Here is a 20694-nt window from a genome sequence, read left to right on the forward strand (position 1 = left end):
AAACGTCCAATTTCTTGCCACTTTTGCATCTTTGGGCCACTGGTGCAACTTGAATCCGTCCCTGTTCGTGTTGTTACACCCTCCGACAACACACCGACGAGGCATGATGTCTCCAAGGTACGGAAAACAGTCGAAAAAACGGAAAATAACAGAGCTGATTTGACTCGGTGTTTGTAATGTGTTTGAGAAAATGGCGGATTGCTTCCCGAGGGTGAATAATAGAAAGGCGTTTAATTCGCCAAAATTCACCCATTTAGAGTTCGGAAATCGGTTAAAAAAAAAAAAAGGTCTTTTTTTTGCAACATCAAGGCATATATTGACGCTTACATTGGTCTGGTGATAATGTTCCCCTTTAAGAAGCAGAGTTACAATGTGTCATGTCTGTATTATCATGTTTTGTTTTAAGTCATGTTTTGTTTAGTTTCTGTCTTTTTCACTCCCTTGTCTGGTCACCATAGCAACCATTAGTTTTCACCTGTCACGTCACGCACCTGTTTCACGTTTTGACTCACACACACCTGTCACCAATCATGTCACTGTTATTTAAGCATACCTTGGTCATCACTCGTCCTGCCTGCATTGTCGTTATGTCACTCCGGTTCAGGTCTCGTTTTGACAAAGTAAGTTCCCATGTCCATGTCCTAGTTTTTGTTTAAGATTAGCCTCACTTGCGTTTTAGGCACGCTTGCCTCTTTTTGTTGTTGTTGTTGTTGTATTGTTTATGTTCGCGGTAGTGCGTGATTTATGTTAAATAAATCCTAGCCTACCTTCACGCTGTTGTCCGGAGCCGTCTATCTTGCGTTGGAAGAATCAATCAATCAATCAATCTTTATTTATATAGCCCTAAATCACAAGTGTCTCAAAGGGCTGCACAAGCCACAACGACATCCTCGGTACAAAGCCCACATACGGGCAAGGAAAAACTCACCCCAGTGGGACGTCGATGTGAATGACTATGAGAAACCTTGGAGAGGACCGCATATGTGGGTAACCCCCCCCCTCTAGGGGAGACCGAAAGCAATGGATGTCGAGTGGGTCTGACATAATATTGTGAGAGTCCAGTCCATAGTGGATCCAACATAATAGTAAGAGTCCAGTCCATAGTGGGGCCAGCAGGACACCATCTCGAGCGGAGACGGGTCAGCAGCGTAGAGATGTTCCCAGCCGATGCACAGGCGAGCGGTCCACCCCGGGTCCCGACTCTGGACAGCCAGCACTTCATCCATGGCCACCGGACCTGTGCCCCCCCCCCCTCAAGGAAAAGGGGAGCAGAGGAGAAAAGAAAAGAAACGGCAGATCAACTGGTCTAACAGGGGGGCTATTTAAAGGCTAGAGTATACAAGAACAACCCCGCAGCAAGCTGCGACCCCCACTTGACACAATGCCATACTGTGCAGAGCTGTAATGACAAGCTACATCCACAGACAGTCCCATTATAATGTGTTTATGAGCGCAAGTGCCAGATAAATCAGTGGTGGGCCGCCGTTGTTGCCCCCCGACTGTACGGATTGATGCAACCAGCATTTTTGAGTGTGTCGCCCCAAAGAGCCATTGTACCCCTCAAGGTACAACCATGTACTTTTATTTTGGAAGACTGAGACGAGTCAGTCCTCCTCCCGCTTGCTGTTTGTCTGAGCTGCGCTCGCGGCGCCGCAACGCTGCTCTCATTCGGTTTATGTGCGAGGGAGAGGGAGAACAGCAGGGATGCGCAGCATATTGAAGAGCCTGCTACAGTAAGACTGTCTGATCCGCGCTGGCGTTCAGTGACTTGGTAGGACAGTTCATTGAACAGACACGACCATGCACACGCATGACTTACTGCACCGTTAGCCTCCTTGAACATGCACCTGTTGATTATGCTCCCTGCTGGGTGAAGTGGGTGTCACTCTCAAACGTTCTGATACACCAAGGGGTGTCCAAACCTTTTCCACTAAGGGCCGTGTACTAGAGATGCGCGGTTTGCGGACACAACCGCGGAGTCCGCGGATAATCCGCGGATCGGGCGGATGAAATTAAAAAAAATAAGATTTTATCCGCTCGCGGGTCGGGTCGGGCGGATTAATTAGATTTTTATTTGTATTTTTTTTTTTATTTTTTTTTTTGCGGGTGGCAGTTAAACCAATTCGGAAATATATATACATAGTTAAATGTTGTTACAAACATACGAAAAACGAGCAGGCACCTGCTGCATATGCCACAACAGAAGAAAAAAAAAGAAAAGAGATGGACACTTTTACGGAGCGGAGAAGGGACGCCTCGCCGGGGTCCGGGACCGAGGCCCCTTCCCCCGAGAGGGCCCCACCGGGAGCCGTAGCTGAGGCGATCCGCGAGAAGGGCCCGACGCACGTCCAGGGTCACTACCGCGCCCACCGCACCGACACCCCGCCTCGTACGCTTTCGCCGCGGCCGGCGTCACGCGCAGCAGGTAAGCAGCTTACCTGCCCGCCACCCCCGTGGCCGGGGGCTCGTAACATGGGTCACTCCGCGCGCTCCGCTTCAATTTGTTAATTGAAAGTATAAATAGTATAAACACTTTTAACAGTATGTCGTGCTGTGAAATACAGCCGACACGCGCACCAAACACGAAGCAAGGCCATGGTGCAAGAGAACAAAGGACTTCTTTCATTTAAGGTTTGTGATAAACCATCAAACTCATTCGTTAAAAGGACTCTATAGTAATATAAAGCGAATTTTTCTGGACATTATCATGCAAGAAAAGTTTATTTTTGGGATCGCGATCACCGCGTAATGATTTTTAAAGGTTGCATTACATTATTAACTGTCCCATGTGATCAGCCAGTGCGATTGGAAGTCCATGCTCAATTATTGCCTCCGTAAATAAAACTTCGGCATTTATCACATCCAAAGAATCTGTTTGGGCGACGAAAAACGTTGAAAGTTTTCCACTTGTATCGCTAGCAACGGCATTAGACTTGTGTTTTTTTGTCCCAACGTGGTCTTTTACATCGCTAATTCCTCCGTGTCCGATCGAAAAATCTTGTCTGCACAAGGTGCAATTCGCGTAGTTTTCACCCTTTTTTTTAATTTTTTATTAATATTAGATATATAACAACGGGCGGATGGCGGGCGGGTGCAGTTCTGATCAAACGTTACATCGGGTGGATGGCGGATGGTTGACGACTTTCTGACGCGGTTGCGGATGAAATAAATTGCCTATCCGCGCATCTCTACCGTGTACTGAAAGGTCTTAGCATGCGGAGGGCCATTTTTATATTCATGTGTTATAGGTGACAAAGCATATTATATTTAGGTATTGTTATCCAAATTTCAGCCTTTTCTTTTCTTTTATTCAAAGTTCAGCCTGTTTTGACCAGCTCAGTGGCCTTGTGGTTAGAGAGACTGCGAGGTCGTGAGTTCAAACCCCGGGCCGAGTCATACCAAAGACTATAAAAAATGGGACCCGTTGCCTCCCTGCTTGGCACTCAGCATCAGGGGTTGGAATTGGGGGTTAAATCACCAAATGATTCCCGAGCGTGGCGCACGCTGCTGCTCACTGCTCCCCTCACCTCCCAGGGGGTGAACATGGGGATGGGTCAAATGCAGAGGACAAATTTCACCACACATAGTGTGTGTGTGACGATCGTTGGGACAAACATTAACTTTAACTTTTAACTTTAACTTTTCTCATTACCTTGACAATCTTACCATTGTTTTTTTATTTGATTTTTTTTCAAGACTATGCTGAGGGGCCGACAAAAAAGGTTACACTCCGCAGCCTTGTGGACAGCCTTCCCAGAAGAGTTGAAGCTGTAATAGCTGCAAAAGGTGGACCGACATCATATTGAACCCTATGGGTTAGGAATGTGATGGCACTTCAAGTTCATATGTGAGTCAAGGCAGGTGGCCAAATACTTTTGGCAATATAGTGTACCTCCAGCTCTTTTAATAGTAGTGATCAGAAAATAACTGTAAATTAATAGCTATTATTATAACTATTAATAACTATTGAATAATTGCTTGATCTTAGCCATGGGAGAAGCCCACCGCGCCGCACTTCCAGCCCCCTCGAAGCTCCGCCCCTGGCTGGAGTCCTTTTTCTGGCTGAGCTTGCATAGATAGTTTTTGTTTTCTGGGTTGCATGATGAAACATGACTTTATTTCACAGGTCTGTGGTAATAAAGCCAAAATTAAAGTGGTTTGCGCAGAAATTAGTCAAAAACATGAGAGCAGACTTTGTGAAACAGAACCCGGTTGATTTGGCTTCTGTGGAGGAAAAAAACAAAGCAAATGCTTCAAAAAAGTGTGCGCCATAGAGATGCGCGGATAGGCAATTTATTTCATCCGCAACCGCGTCAGAAAGTCGTCAACCATCCGCCATCCACCCGATGTAACGTTTGATCAGAACTGCACCCGCCCGCCATCCGCCCGTTGTTATATATCTAATATTAATAAAAAATAAAAAAAAAAGGGTGAAAACTACGCGAATTGCACCTTGTGCAGACAAGATTTTTCGATCGGACACGGAGGAATTAGCGATGTAAAAGACCACGTTGGGACAAAAAAACACAAGTCTAATGCCGTTGCTAGCGATACAAGTGGAAAACTTTCAACGTTTTTCGTCGCCCAAACAGATTCTTTGGATGTGATAAATGCCGAAGTTTTATTTACGGAGGCAATAATTGAGCATGGACTTCCAATCGCACTGGCTGATCACATGGGACAGTTAATAATGTAATGCAACCTTTAAAAATCATTACGCGGTGATCGCGATCCCAAAAATAAACTTTTCTTGCATGATAATGTCCAGAAAAATTTGCTTTATTTTACTATAGAGTCCTTTTAACGAATGAGTTTGATGGTTTATCACAAACCTTAAATGAAATTCCATGGCCACCGTCCTGCTCTCTATATCAACCAGGGTGAGCCCCACCCCTTTCGTGAGCGCACTGCGAAAGCGGACGAGGCGGGGTGTCGGTGCGGTGGGCGCGGTAGTGACCCTGGACGTGCGTCGGGCCCTTCTCGCGGATCGCCTCAGCTACGGCTCCCGGTGGGGCCCTCTCGGGGGAAGGGGCCTCGGTCCCGGACCCCGGCGAGGCGTCCCTTCTCCGCTCCGTAAAAGTGTCCATCTCTTTTCTTTTTTTTTCTTCTGTTGTGGCATATGCAGCAGGTGCCTGCTCGTTTTTCGTATGTGGGTAACAACATTTAACTATGTATATATATTTCCGAATTGGTTTAACTGCCACCCGCAAAAAAAATAAAAAAATAAAAAAAATATCTAATTAATCCGCCCGACCCGACCCGCGAGCGGATAAAATCTTATTGTTTTTAATTTCATCCGCCCGATCCGCGGATAATCCGCGGACTCCGCGGTTGTGTCCGCAAACCGCGCATCTCTAGTGCGCCATCAATGAAAACCATTTCCTTCTCTAGTAACTAGTGATTAGTCATTCTGTCTTGTTCAGTGACAAACAAAAAAGACAGTGGGTATGTGTGTGTGTGTGTGTGTGTGTGTGTGTGTGTGTGTGTGTGTGTGTGTGTGTGTGTGTGTGCTGGAAGGTGACGGCACTAACAAAGAGTCCTGTCAGAATCTTGCAGAGACTGTAATGCCGCCAGTTGTGTGCTTGACAAAAGGTCTCGACAGGAAGTGATCCCAGACGGGTCTGTGGCATGGAGATGAAAGTGGGCGGGGCCAAGGAGGTGTGCTGAAGTGGTCCGAGAGGGATGAACAGATGGAGAGGGGCAGTGACGGTTAGGAGAATTATCAGCATGTTAGGGCGGACATGTCATGCATTTCTTTGTTTGGATTAGATCGTGATTGTTGTTCTGCCAAACAAGATGCGTTTTAAGCATGGACAAGGCGAGCATTTGGGGCTCCTTTGTAGAGTGCGTCAGAGTTAGAGTTAACTTCCGGACTGCAGTGGAACCTCTGGGGTCCATCACTATGTGTGGAAATTAGAAATAATCAGTTCCAGCGTCAAACTGTTAGTACACTATATTATTTCTTTCTTTCTTTTAGTTTATTTCGAACATGAACACACTTACAGCATATTACATCACACAATTTCATATCATTTCTATTTACATCATGACCGAAAAGGAGTAGGAAGAAGCAAAGCCGATTTAATCCTACCCCTTTCCCACTTCAGAGCGTTTACAAATATATACATTCATTTACTGACCTTTTCGTCATGACTTGGACTGTGGCGTGGTTTGTTCTCCCGAGGTGCAAAAGATTTGGACCAGTTATGACGTGCAGGTGAATACATATTTAATTTTACTATAACAAAAGGAACAAACTAAAGGCGCGCAGAAGTACAAACTTGACAAATGAAACAAATACTTGCACGTGGGCAAAAAACTAAGGACATAAACAAAAGTCGCTAACTGTGGCATGAATCGAAAAAACTTACTTGGACATGGCATGAAGTGCGCAGAGGTAAACAGAGTGTGACAGGGGTATGGATGCGGATGTCGCCAGAAAGACAAACTGAAACCAATGAACTTAAATCCTACAGACATGATTAGTGAAAACAGGTGCGTGACTCAAAACGTGAAACAGGTGCGTGACGTGACAGGTGAAAACTAATGGTTGCTATGGTGACAAACAAGAGTGCACAATGAGTCCAAACGTGAACAGGTGAAACTAATGGGTAACCATGGAAACAAGACAAAGGAGTGAAAAGCCAGAAACCAAAGAGTCCAATAACTAAACAAAACAAAACATGACTAAAACAAAACATGATTACACAGACATGACACTTTTCATAGTAAAATGACATCAGTGAATGAGCAAAAGAACAGTTTTGTAATATGTAATTAGTTAAGTCAGTCATTATAAACATACCGAGATAAAGAATATCTTATTTTTAATAAGGTTGGAAGTATTTGTCATAGTTCTTCTTCTTTGTACTTTGTAAGCACTATTAAAAAGTATTTTGCCACCCATCCAAATGATGACAATCAGGTGTCCTAATCACTTGGCCCGGCCACAGGTGTATAAAATCAAACACTCAGGCATGGAGACTGTTTCTACAAACATTTGTGAATGAATGGGCCGCTCTCAGTGATTTCCAGCGTGCAACTGTCATAGGATGCCACCTGTGCAACAAATCCAGTCGTGAAATGTCCTTGCTCCTAAATATTCCAAACTCAACTTTATTATAAGAAAAATGAAGAGTTTGGGAACAACAGCAACTCAGCCACCAAGTGGTAGGCCATGTAAACTGACAGAGAGGGGTCAGCGGATGCTGAAGCGCATAGTGCAAAGACTTTCTGCACAGTCAGTTGCTACAGAGCTCCAAACTCCATGTGACCTTCCAATTAGCCCACGTACAGTACGCAGAGAGCTTCATGGAATGGGTTTCCATGGCCGAGCAGCTGTATCTAAGGCGTACATCACCAAGTCCAATGCAAAGCGTGGGATGCAGTGGTGTAAAGCACGTCGCCACTGGACTCTAGAGCAGTGGAGACGCCTTCTCTGGAGTGATGAATCACGCTTTTCCATCTGGCAATCTGATGGACTAGTCTGGGTTGGGAGGTTGCCAGGAGAACGATACATTTCGGACTGCGTTGTGCTCAGCGTGATATTTGGTGGAGGAGGAATTATGGTGTGGGGTTGGTTTTTCAGGAGTTGGGCTTGGCCCCTTAGTTCCAGTGAAAGGAACTTTGAATGCTCCAGGATACCGAAACGTTTTCGATAATTCCATGGGACGGCACTTCAAGTTCATATGTGAGCAAAGGCAGGTGGCCAAATACTTTTGGCAATATAGTGTTTAATCAAGTTCAGTTCAGTTCAGTTTCAGTTTATTTGGAACATGCATACGATACAATGTAATGCATCACACAATTCCAGTTGTTTCATTACAGCACGTCCGAAAAGGAGTAGGAAGAAGCAGAGCTTATTTAATCCTACCCCTTTTCATACCATAGCAATTTTATCCCATTTCCTTGTTCTCTGTAACAGAACAGTGAACAAATACATAATATACCATAGTAAGCAAACACATATGAAATACATAAATAATCTTTGTCTCAATAAAAAAAAGGGTTCAAGATCCATCCATTTTCTACCACTTGTCCCTTTTGGGGTCGCGGGGGGTGCTGGAGCCTATCTCAGCTGCATTCGGGCAGAAGGCGAGGTACATGTTCATTATAATTATTGTTCTGTGTACTTTGTGTGAACAGTCTCTTAAACTGAATCACATTGGTGCGTTTTTTATTTTTATTTCTTTGGTTAATCCGTTCCATAATTTAATTCCACATACAGATATACTAAAGGTTTTAAGTGTTGTACGAGCATACACATGTTTTAAATTAGATTTTCCTCTAAGGTTATATTTCTCCTCTTTAGTTGAGAAGAAGTGTTGTACATTCTTGGGTAGCAGGTTATGGTTTGCTTTATGCATCATTTTAGATGTTTGCAAATGCACCAAATCGTTGAATTTCAATAATTGTGATTTAATAAATAAAGGGTTTGTATGTTCTCTATATCCAACATTAAAGGGGAACATTATCACCAGACCTATGTAAGCGTCAATATATACCTTGATGTTGCAGAAAAAAAGACCATATATTTTTTTAACCGATTTCCGAACTCTAAATGGGTGAATTTTGGCGAATTAAACGCCTTTCTATTATTTGCTCTCGGAGCGATGACGTCACAACGGGAAGCAATCCGCCATTTTCTCACTTTCGTCGGTGTGTTGTCGGAGGGTGTAACAAAACGAACAGGGACGGATTCAAGTTGCACCAGTGGCCCAAAGATGCGAAAGTGGCAAGAAATTGGACGAAATTTGTTCAAAATGCGAGGCTGTGGGGAAAGCCGACGAAATGGTCAGTCGTTTGTTCCGCACTAGAGATGCGCGGATAGGCAATTTATTTCATCCGCAACCGCGGCAGAAAGTCGTCAACCATCCGCCATCCACCCGATGTAACGTTTGATCAGAACTGCATCCGCCCGCCATCCGCCCGTTGTTATATATCTAATATTAATTAAAAAAAAAAAAAAAGGGTGAAAGCTACGCGAATTGCACCTTGTGCAGACAAGATTTTTCGATCGGACACGGAGGAATTAGCGATGTAAAAGACCACGTTGGGACAAAAAAACACAAGTCTAATGCCGTTGCTAGCGATACAAGTGGAAAACTTTCAACGTTTTTCGTCGCCCAAACAGATTCTTTGGATGTGATAAATGCCGAAGTTTTATTTACGGAGGCAATAATTGAGCATGGACTTCCAATCGCACTGGCTGATCACATGGGACAGTTAATAATGTAATGCAACCTTTAAAAATCATTACGCGGTGATCGCGATCCCAAAAATAAACTTTTCTTGCATGATAATGTCCAGAAAAATTTGCTTTATATTACTATAGAGTCCTTTTAACGAATGAGTTTGATGGTTTATCACAAACCTTAAATGAAAGAAGTCCTTTGTTTTCCTGCAGCATGGCCTTGCTTTGTGTTTGGTGCGCCATCCTGTCGGCTGTATTTCACAGCACGACATACTGTTAAAAGTGTTTATACTATTTATACTTTCAATTAACAAATTGAAGTCTTGTGAAAGGTTGACAGGATAACTGGCATTAACTGTCAAAATAATTTCAAACTATTGAAGTTAGCTTACAGAATAAACATGTCAATCAACCCATATGATTTTTGCTGTAATATTTTTGTTTTGAAAAGTCACTGTGACTGATAGAAAAGTGATGGTTTTAGCAACATTTTAACCTGTCTGAATGCTAATAATCATTTTGCGAGCAAGCAGGTAAGCTGCGCGGGCGGAGCGCGCGGAGTGACCCATGTTACGAGCCCCCGGCCACGGGGGTGGCGGGCAGGTAAGCTGCTTACCTGCTGCGCGTGACGCCGGCCGCGGCGAAAGCGGACGAGGCGGGGTGTCGGTGCGGTGGGCGCGGTAGTGACCCTGGACGTGCGTCGGGCCCTTCTCGCGGATCGCCTCAGCTACGGCTCCCGGTGGGGCCCTCTCGGGGGAAGGAGCCTCGGTCCCGGACCCCGGCGAGGCGTCCCTCCGCTCCGTAAAAGTGTCCATCTCTTTTTTTTTTTTTCTTCTGTTGTGGCATATGCTGCAGGTGCCTGCTCGTTTTTCGTATGTGGGTAACAACATTTAACTATGTATATATATTTCCCAATTGGTTTAACTGCCACCCGCAAAATAAAAAAAAAAAAAAAAAAAATCTAATTAATCCGCCCGACCCGACCCGCGAGCGGATAAAATCTTATTTTTTTAAATTTCATCCGCCCGATCCGCGGATAATCCGCGGACTCCGCGGTTGTGTCCGCAAACCGCGCATCTCTATTCCGCACACTTTACCGACGAAAGCTATGCTACGACAGAGATGGCAAGAATGTGTGGATATCCTGCGACACTCAAAGCAGATGCTGACATTAACTCCAAAACTGGACAGATCAGCTTTCAGGAAAAGAGAGCGGATGAGGGTATGTCTACAGAATATATTAATTGATGAAAACTTTATTCATTACTCGCGGTTTTACGTAAATTATTATACATAAACTGTGTTTACCAATAATTTAGCTTAAAAACATTTATTTTTTTCAATCATTCGAGTACATTCGGGTAGTCTTGTGTAATGCAGTATTTTGTGTCTTTTTAGGTATGGTTAACCTGAGTGCTGAAATCGTAGAAAAATATATGTTCTTAGCGCGCCTGAAATGGGCTGTCTGCACTCTCAAAGTGCATGTTGTTGCCAAATGTATTTCATATGCTGTAAACCTAGTTCATAGTTGTTAGTTTCCTTTAATGCCAAACAAACACATACCAATCGTTGGTTAGAAGGCGATCGCCGAATTCGTCCTCGCTTTCTCCCGTGTCGCTGGCTGTCGTGTCATTTTTGTCGGTTTCGCTTGCATACGGTTCAAACTGATATGGCTCAATAGCTTCAGTTTCTTCTTCAATTTCGTTTTCGCTACCTGCCTCCACACTACAACCATCCGTTTCAATACATGCGTAATCTGTTGAATCGCTTAAGCCGCTGAAATCCGAGTCTGAATCCGAGCTAATGTTGCTATACCTTTCTGTTCTATGCGCCATGTTTGTTTGTATTGGCATCGCTGTGTGACGCCACAGGAAAATGGACGGGTGTATATAACGATGGTTAAAATCAGGCACTTTGAAGCTTTTTTTAGGGATATTGCGTGATGGGTAAAATTTTGAAAAAAACTTTGAAAAATAAAAATAAAAGAACTGATTTTTAATGGGTTTTAACCCTTCTGAAATTGTGATAATGTTCCCCTTTAAGTATTATTCTAATTGATCTTTTTTGTAACACAGTTAGTGAATGAAGCGCACATTTGTAGTTGTTTCCCCACATTTCTACACAATAACTCAGATATGGTAACACTAGCGAGCAGTAAAGAATATGAAGTGATTTTTGGTGCAGAACATTTTTTGCTTTATTCGTTATTGACGTGTTTCTTGCCACTTTATGTTGTATATTTTTTTAAATGACATCATCTATTATTACACCCAAAAATGTGTTTTCTTTTACCCTTTCAATATTTACTCGGTCTATTTGTGTTTGACTTTCTCTTCTACTGTTACCAAATAAGATTATTTTAGTTTTACTGAGATTCAAATATAGTTTGTTTTTGTCAAACCATTTGTTATGATCCGCTGCCCGGATCATATTTTTGTTTTTGTTTTCAAGTCACTTGTGTTTTCAGCACCTCTTGAGTTTGTTTCTGTTGCCATGACGGCAGATTATAGTCACCTGCCTCTGGTTAGTGTCCCGGACGCGCACCTGTTGCCCGGGCACTAATCAGAGGGCTATTTAGTTTACGCGCTGGCCTCATTCGGTCTGTTGGTGGTGTTTGCTCCTACGCAACAAGTTACGCTCCTAGTTTCGCTCATAGTTTACATTTTTGATATTAGCATCTTTGCTACCCTCTTGTTTTCCGTGCCGTGGTGCACCGCGCAGCATTTTGTTCTGCAATCAGAATAAATCATTTATTCTCACCTGCAAGCCGCTTCCTGACATCCCTCTGCATCTTGAAAAGACGACCTCCGGCATCACAATGCCACGTAAGCGTAACACCATTTTTTTCTTTTGTTAATTTCTTCTGTTATTATCTTCCGTGTGTTTTCTCCTGAACAAAACGCAGTTGTATCATCTGCAAATAATAAGTCCTTTGTAACTTTACAAATGTCATTTATATAGAGTTTGAACAATGTTGGTCCGAGTATTGATCCCTGAGGTACGCCACGAAATATTTTCAGCTCTGTGGAAGTGTGTTTGCCTATCTTCACGTATTGCTTCCTGTTGGTTGAGTAGCTCAAAACCAAGTCATGGTATTAACTGTACAGGCAATGTTTTAGCTGCCAAACAAGAAGGGCCCTTCATTCAATTCCAAGGAGACCCCATTTAGCTATAAGAATGCTTTCACTTATTGCACTTTTCACAAAGTGTGCAGGCTGCACCGGCGAGCATGCCGTGCACGTTGTTTGCTGTCAGTGACTAATAGCCCGCCATTACTTGGCTTGGCTGGTTGCGTCGTGGGGAGTTTTTGCAGCGAGCGAGCGGCACCATCTTTTCTGGATAGATTGTAGTGGAAAGCAGCTGTGACGCCATGTTGGCAGTATGTTGTGACGTCATTTACTGCACAGGAGGCTACTATAAGTAGGGCTGGGCGATACGGCTGAATACTTTATCACGATACAAGTGTTTATATCGGTCGATATCAATAATTATTGACACTTTTTATGACCTATGGAAAATAAGGACCAGGATAAAAAAAAGTATGAACTGTAAACACTTTTATTTCCTCTGATTATAATCCCCTCAACTATCGAGACAGAAAAGAAAGGAAATGTCAACACGAGCATTGAAAACACTCAATCAATGTAAACACAATTCTAAAATCAAACTGAGCACTTAACCTCTTAAATAACCTCTTAAAAGGGAACTGGACTTTTTTTTAAATGTTGCCTGTTCAAAATCATTATGAGGGACAAGAACACATGTCTTTTTTTTTTAGGATTTTAAAGATGATTAAAAATGCTAGGAAAATGCGGCTAATATGAGTCACCTTTGTAGCCTTCAAAGCTCACTTAAAAAAAAACAAAAAAACCTCCATCAACATTTCATATACACACTGCAAGTATATATATAATGTAGTAACAGACACGTTCATAACAATATGTAATATGTATAATATTTACCGTATTTTTGTCATTTTAATCATTGCCAGGACTGATTTCTTCTGCATTTCCGACTTCTGGCAACAAATGTGTGTTCCTACTTCCGGAAACAAACGCATGTGTGTTTTCTAATCATGGCAGAATTGGTAACAGACAACGAAGAAGACTATTTTTGGACGAATGAGCATTCACTACCTTATCTTTTTAAAGCTGAATATATTGAGGATGAACTACTGGTTATAGAAGCGAGCACGAGGGAAGACGTTAGAGCAGACGGTAGCTGAGAGAGTGAGGTTGTCGTAACATGAAGCTATAAATGTGGAATTGGAAGCCATGCTATTTCGACATAAATGGAGTGCTTACCCAAGAAAACGGAAATGCTGATTATCGGTCCTGCTAAACACCGACATTTATTTAATAATACCACCTTAACATTTGACAACCAAACAATTACACAAGGCGAATCAGTAAAGAATCTGGGTATTATCTTCGACCCAACTCTCTCGTTTGAATCACACATTAAGAGTGTTACTAAAACGGCCTTCTTTCATCTCCGTAATATCGCTAAAATTCGTTCTATTTTATCCACTAGCGACGCTGAGATCATTATTCATGCGTTCGTTACGTCTCGTCTCGACTACTGTAACGTATTATTTTCGGGTCTCCCTATGTCTAGCATTAAAAAATTACAGTTGGTACAAAATGCGGCTGCTAGACTTTTGACAAGAACAAGAAAGTTTGATCATATTACGCCTATACTGGCTCACCTGCACTGGCTTCCTGTGCACTTAAGAAGTGACTTTAAGGTTTTACTACTTACGTATAAAATACTACACGGTCTAGCTCCGTCCTATCTTGTCGATTGCATTGTACCATATGTCCCGGCAAGAAATCTGCGTTCAAAGAACTCCGGCTTATTAGTGATTCCCAGAGCCCAAAAAAAGTCTGCGGGCTATAGAGCGTTTTCTATTCGGGCTCCAGTACTATGGAATGCCCTCCCGGTAACAATTAGAGATGCTACCTCAGTAGAAGCATTTAAGTCCCATCTTAAAACTCATTTGTATACTCTAGCCTTTAAATAGCCCCCCTGTTAGACCAGTTGATCTGCCGTTTCTTTTCTTTTCTCCTCTGCTCCCCTTTTCCTTGAGGGGGGGGGGGGCACAGGTCCGGTGGCCATGGATGAAGTGCTGGCTGTCCAGAGTCGGGACCCGGGGTGGACCGCTCGCCTGTGCATCGGCTGGGAACATCTCTACGCTGCTGACCCGTCTCCGCTCGGGATGGTGTCCTGCTGGCCCCACTATGGACTGGACTCTTACTATTATGTTGGATCCACTATGGACTGGACTCTCACAATATTATGTCAGACCCACTCGACTTCCATTGCTTTCGGTCTCCCCTAGAGGGGGGGGGGGGTTACCCACATATGCGGTCCTCTCCAAGGTTTCTCATAGTCATTCACATCGACGTCCCACTGGGGTGAGTTTTTCCTTGCCCGTATGTGGGCTTTGTACCGAGGATGTCGTTGTGGCTTGTGCAGCCCTTTGAGACACTTGTGATTTAGGGCTATATAAATAAAGATTGATTGATTACCCAAATAAACTGGAAGAAAAATTCCCGGCCAGCTGGACCAAACGCTTAACTGCTCATCGAGTGAGTCGTTATGATATTGATCATGATACATGCAGCGCATCATGCGTGTTAGTACAACTACAGAACATACAATGTCTGGCGAGCTGTGTACTAACAAAAGATGAGATGTGGGCTAATACTTTACAGATACTGGAATATGATTGTTCTCATTTTTCAGTCAGTAAGATTGGTGTCTTATTGCATTGTGTTGTGTATTACACACTCAGACGCGTTTCGTTCTGACATAAGAGCTAGCTTATCTCTTTCCGTAGTTAGCTTTAAAGGCTAATACCGAAGCACGCCGTTGTGTTACTACGCAAGTTCCTCAGTGTTCGCTCTTACAATCACTATGTCGCTACAGCTTGGTTATTATACAGGCTACAGAACTTAAATGAAGTATTGTTGATGGTTTTTGAATGATTTAGAGGTAGAAATGATTGTGCCCATTAACTGCATTGCTAGCCAGTTAGAATGCAAAAAAAAAGCCAGAAACCTTTTGTCTTCTTGTTTCTCACAGGGATTGTGGGATAGGAAAAATTCCCCCCCAAAAAATGTAGTTCCCCTTTAAAACAAAAAACAATATAGATATATATATACATATATATATGTGTATTTTATTATACATATAAATATATATATATATATATATATATATGTATTTTATTATACATATATATATATATATATATACATATATATATATATATATATATATATATATATATACATATATACGTATGTGTGGGAAAAAAAATCACAAGACTATTTCATCTCTACAGGCCTGTTTCATGAGGGGGTACCCTCAATCATCAGGAGATTTTAATGGGAGCATTCGCATACCATGGTTTATATAGGGCACAGAGTGGGTGGGTACAGGCTGGCCTAGGGGCGTGGTGATTGGCTCATGTGTTACCTAGGAGGTGTTTCCGTCTATGGCGGCATGTTGTTACAATTTCGCTGCGCTTGTTGAGGGATGACAAGTCTGGACGGTAAATAATAAACAGTTTCTCTTTCAAGCATAGGTTGCATCTTTTATTACCACTATTGTAAGGTGTGCTGGATGCAAGAATTTGCCATGTTATTGAATATTCAACATTATTGTCTTTGAGGTCCCAAATGTGTTTGCTGAGTTCTGTGGTATTTCGCAGGTTTTTGTTCCTGAAGGAAGCCTTGTGATTGTTCCATCTGGTTTTGAATTCACCCTCGGTTAATCCTACATATGTGTCGGATGTGTTAATGTCCTTGCGTATTACCTTAGATTGGTAGACAACTGATGTTTGTAAGCACCCCCCGTTGAGGGGGCAATCAGGTTTCTTTCGACAGTTACATGCTTTGTTGGTTTTGGAGTCGCTCTGACTGGGGGTCGACGGCTCATTTGCAATTGTTTTGTTGTGGTTTGAGATGATTTGTCGTATATTGTTCATGCAGCTGTAGCTCAATTTAATGTTGTTCTTGTTGAATACTTTTCTTAGGTTGTTGTCTTTGGGAAAGTGTTTGTCAATCAGATTGAGGAATTTGTGTCCAATGTTCGTTGAGACGTTTTTGCTGTATGGGGGGTTGTACCAGATGATGTCATTTCGTTTTCTGTTCTTTTTTGGCTGGTTTCCTGGCGTGGGTTCATAGGTGAGGGTGAAATTGTATCCGCTTTCATCAAGGGCTTTTTGGTACGGGGGGGTTGCTTGGTCAAATTCAGCTTTGCTAGATGACAGCATCGATAGCCTTTTATTGATTCCGGTAGGTATTCTTTTCGTGGTGGTGGGTGGGTGGTTGCTGTCATGGTGCACGTATTGGAGTGTTGTGTTGGGTTTCGTGAATGGTTGGTAGCTGTTATTTCTCAGGTTGAAAGTGACGTCAAGGAAGTTGACGGTTTGCTTGTTGGCTTCAATCGTGATCCGTAGGCCGTTCTCTTTGAAAACTTGGCATATGCGCTTCTTGGTATTCTCGCTGCTCCTTGGCGAGGCGCGACACACTGCCAGTCCGTCATCACGGTAAATACCAAGGTTCAGATTGAGGCTAGCGAGCTGGGAGAGGAGGAAACTCCCAACGAGTTCACACGTTTCTGCTCCGTCAAAACTTCCCATAGTGACGTCAAATGTTGCATTGTTCAAATTCAAGCCAATCCGCAACCCACTCCTCACCAAGCTGAAAAATGACAAGGAGCGCATCAAGAAAGTAAACAACCTCATCATAGCTGCCGATAAAACCACAAACTTCTACAGAATGGACATGATCTGACTGTGAAAACACCCAGGCGTAAAGTGAGCCTATATATATATATATATATATATATATATATATATATATATATATATATATATATATATATATATATATATATATATATATATATATATATATATATATATACATATAAATAAAATAAATACTTGAATTTCAGTGTTCATTTATTTACACATATACACACACATAACACTCCTACTCATTGTTGTATTTGAAAGTGCAATGATTTGCAGCCAGTAGCACAGCCTTTGAAGGAGTGCAGGTATGGGCAGTGTAATATTCTGGGTTGGAGCCAATAACCAGGCAAGGTGACGAAGTTACGTCTCTTTTCTTCATACTTCAGAACCAACTCCCACACTTGCTACCCGACCAGTTTTTTGTGCCTTTAAAAAATATTTAGAACTCTACATTAAAACACTCTCTACCTCTAACAACCAAAAAGCTATGAAAACGATGATGCTGTGTTCCAAATTTAAGTTGTTTACTGAAATTGAGTGAGCCTATGGCTTTGCACTTTGTTTATTATATATATATGTATATATATATATATATATATATATATATATATATATGTGTATATATATATATATATATATATATATATATATATATATATATATATATATATATATATATATATATATATATGTCTTAATAAGGTTATCCAAAAAATAGTGCTCGATACCGTAGTAGAGCGCAATATATGTATGTGTGGGAAAAAAAAATCACAAGACTACTTCATCTCTACAGGCCTGTTTCATGAGGGGGTTCCCTCAATCATCATCTCCTGATGATTGAGGGAACCCCCTCATGAAACAGGCCTGTAGAGATGAAGTAGTCTTGTGATTTTGTTTCCCACACATACATATATATATATATATATATATATATATATATATATATATATATATATATATATATATATATTGTATTCTATTTTAGCTACTTTGAATTTACAACCCCCTGGTGCTGCTTTGTACTGGTTTTATACAGTTTTCTACTGTTTTTGTATTTACTTTATTATTTTCAACTGTTTGTGAATGTTGACATTTATAAATAATGGTTTATTAAAAAATAAAAAAAAGACTCCCACACTTGCCGTCAGGGTGCGCAATACAACGTAAACCGTTGGCCAACCATCACCCAACCATGCAAATTTTGCATTTCCTTTGGAAATAGAGGTCCCAGAGTCTGGAGGAAGACAGGAGAGGCACAGGATCCACGTTGCCTGAAGTCTAGTGTAAAGTTTCCACCATCAGTGATGGTTTGGGGTGCCATGTCATCTGCTGGTGTCGGTCCACTCTGTTTCCTGAGATCCAGGGTCAACGCAGCCGTCTACCAGCAAGTTTTAGAGCACTTCATGCTTCCTGCTGCTGACCTGCTTTATGGAGATGGAGATTTCAAGTTCCAAGAGGACTTGGCGCCTGCACACAGCGCAAAATCTACCCGTGCCTGGTTTACGGACCATGGTATTTCTGTTCTAAATTGGCCCGCCAACTCCCCTGACCTTAGCCCCATAGAAAATCTGTGGGGTATTGTGAAAAGGAAGATGCAGAATGCCAGACCCAAAAACGCAGAAGAGTTGAAGGCCACTATCAGAGCAACCTGGGCTCTCATAACACCTGAGCAGTGCCAGAAACTCATCGACTCCATGCCACGCCGCATTAACGCAGTAATTGACGCAAAAGGAGCTCCAACCAAGTATTGAGTATTGTACATGCTCATATTTTTCATTTTCATACTTTTCAGTTGGCCAACATTTCTAAAAATCCCTTTTTTGTATTAGCCTTAAGTAATATTCTAATTTTGTGACACACGGAATTTTGGATTTTCATTTGTTGCCACTTCAAATCATCAAAATTAAATGAAAAAAACATTTGAATGCATCAGTCTGTGTGCAATGAATAAATATAATGTACAAGTTACACCTTTTGAATGCAATTACTGAAATAAATCAAGTTTTTCAAAATATTCTAATTTACTGGCTTTTACCTGTATATACTCTATTAGCCACAACACAACCAGACTTATATTTAATATGCCACAAATTAATCCCCATAACAAACACCTCCTCCCTCCCGTCCATATAACCCGCCAATACAACTCAAACACCTGCACAACACACTCAATCCCACAGCCCAAAGTACCTTTCACCTCCCCAAAGTTCATACAGTACATATATTTCCCCAAAGTCCCCAAAGTTACGTACGTGACATGCACATAGTGGCACGCATGTAAGGGCAATCAATCAAATGTTTGGAAGCCGCAGCTGCATGCGTACTCACGGTACCGTGTCTGTGCATCCAACTCAAAGTCCTCTTGGAAAAAGTCTCTGTTGTCCCAGTTCTCCACAGGCCAATGGTAAAGCTTGACTGTCATCTTCCGGGAATGTAAACAATGAAACACCGGCTGTGTTATCCGGCATAACAGTCAGGGGGTGCATTCTACGGCGGGGGTGCGTTATCCGGCACAACACCTGCCGCAATACACCGCTTCCCACCTACAGTTTTCTTCTTTGCTGTCTCCATTGTTCATTGAACAAATTGCAAAAGATTCACCAACACAGATGTCCAGAATACTGTGGAATTTTGCGATGAAAACAGGCTACTTAATAGCTGGCCACCATGCTGTCCCAAAATGTAAATCCGTGACGTCATGCGCAGGCGTCATCATACCGAGACATTTTCAGCAGGATATTTCGCACAAAATTTAAAATTGCACTTTAGTAAGCTAACCCGGCCGTATTGGCATGTGTTGCAATGTTAAGATTTCATCATTGATGTATAAACTATCAGACTGCGTGGTCGGTAGTAGTGGGTTTCAGTAGGCCTTTAGTCATTTTGATTCAAATTTGTGGTTAATATTGCAAAAGGTATTTTGTTTTAAACTGGACCTGAATGTGCTGCAACTGTCCGTGGTGATGTCATCAAAGGGGGACACTAAAAGCAACCTTTCTTTTTGTCTCCTCTCTTCCAGTGACTACATAATCAAGGAGAAGACGGTGCTTTTGCAGAAGAAGGACAGCGAGGGTTTCGGCTTTGTGCTGAGAGGAGCCAAAGGTGAGGAAGACCCAGCACAAAGTTCAAGAAATGACTCCACATATTGTCCGAGTAACGCCAAAACACTTTGCACGACGTCTCCAGCTCAGACTCCAATTGAGGAGTTCACCCCCACGCCTGCCTTCCCCGCCCTGCAGTACCTGGAGTCGGTGGACGAAGGGGGCGTGGCCTGGCGAGCCGGTCTCAGGATGGGAGACTTCCTCATAGAGGTACCGTAGCGCTGCCATGACGGTGTCAGAGCGCCACGAATGACGCGGACTTGTTTTCCAGGTCAACGGTCAGAACGTGGTGAAGGTGGGCCACCGGCAGGTCGTCAACATGATCCGGCAGGGCGGCAACAGCCTCATGGTCAAGGTTGTCATGGTAACTCGCAACCCCGACATGGAGGAGGCGGCCAGGAAGAAAAGTAAGCGGTCCGAAGCTCGGTGAAGCATGTCAAAGTGCGGCTTAAAGCTAATTTTTTTAACATTCCAAAAATACTATTACAGAAAAATAAAAACATAAAAAGTGGAATCAAAGAGCAAACAGGTGAAATGTAAAGAGAAAAAGTTGCAATGTTGACTCTAATAACACAAAGCTTTTTTCTTTAAAACTAAAAAAAATAATTAATCAAAATCACCAAATATTCCAC

At 42.4% G+C, this 20694-nt stretch overlaps 1 protein-coding gene across 4 annotated transcripts in view; it reads left to right on the forward strand.

Moving 5' to 3' along the window:
- Positions 1-20694, forward strand: part of shank1 (SH3 and multiple ankyrin repeat domains 1) — a 280926-nt gene that overhangs the window by 230291 nt on the left and 29941 nt on the right. For all 4 annotated transcript variants that reach the window (XM_061981384.1, XM_061981385.1, XM_061981386.1 and 1 more), the window contains exons 16-18: positions 19981-20063; positions 20148-20272; positions 20334-20469. In XM_061981384.1, coding sequence (XP_061837368.1) covers positions 19981-20063; positions 20148-20272; positions 20334-20469 — 344 coding nt within the window. The remainder of the gene's footprint in view (positions 1-19980; positions 20064-20147; positions 20273-20333; positions 20470-20694) is intronic.

This window comes from Nerophis lumbriciformis, linkage group LG24 (genome assembly GCF_033978685.3).
Source record: "Nerophis lumbriciformis linkage group LG24, RoL_Nlum_v2.1, whole genome shotgun sequence".
Taxonomy (NCBI): Eukaryota; Metazoa; Chordata; class Actinopteri; order Syngnathiformes; family Syngnathidae; genus Nerophis; species Nerophis lumbriciformis.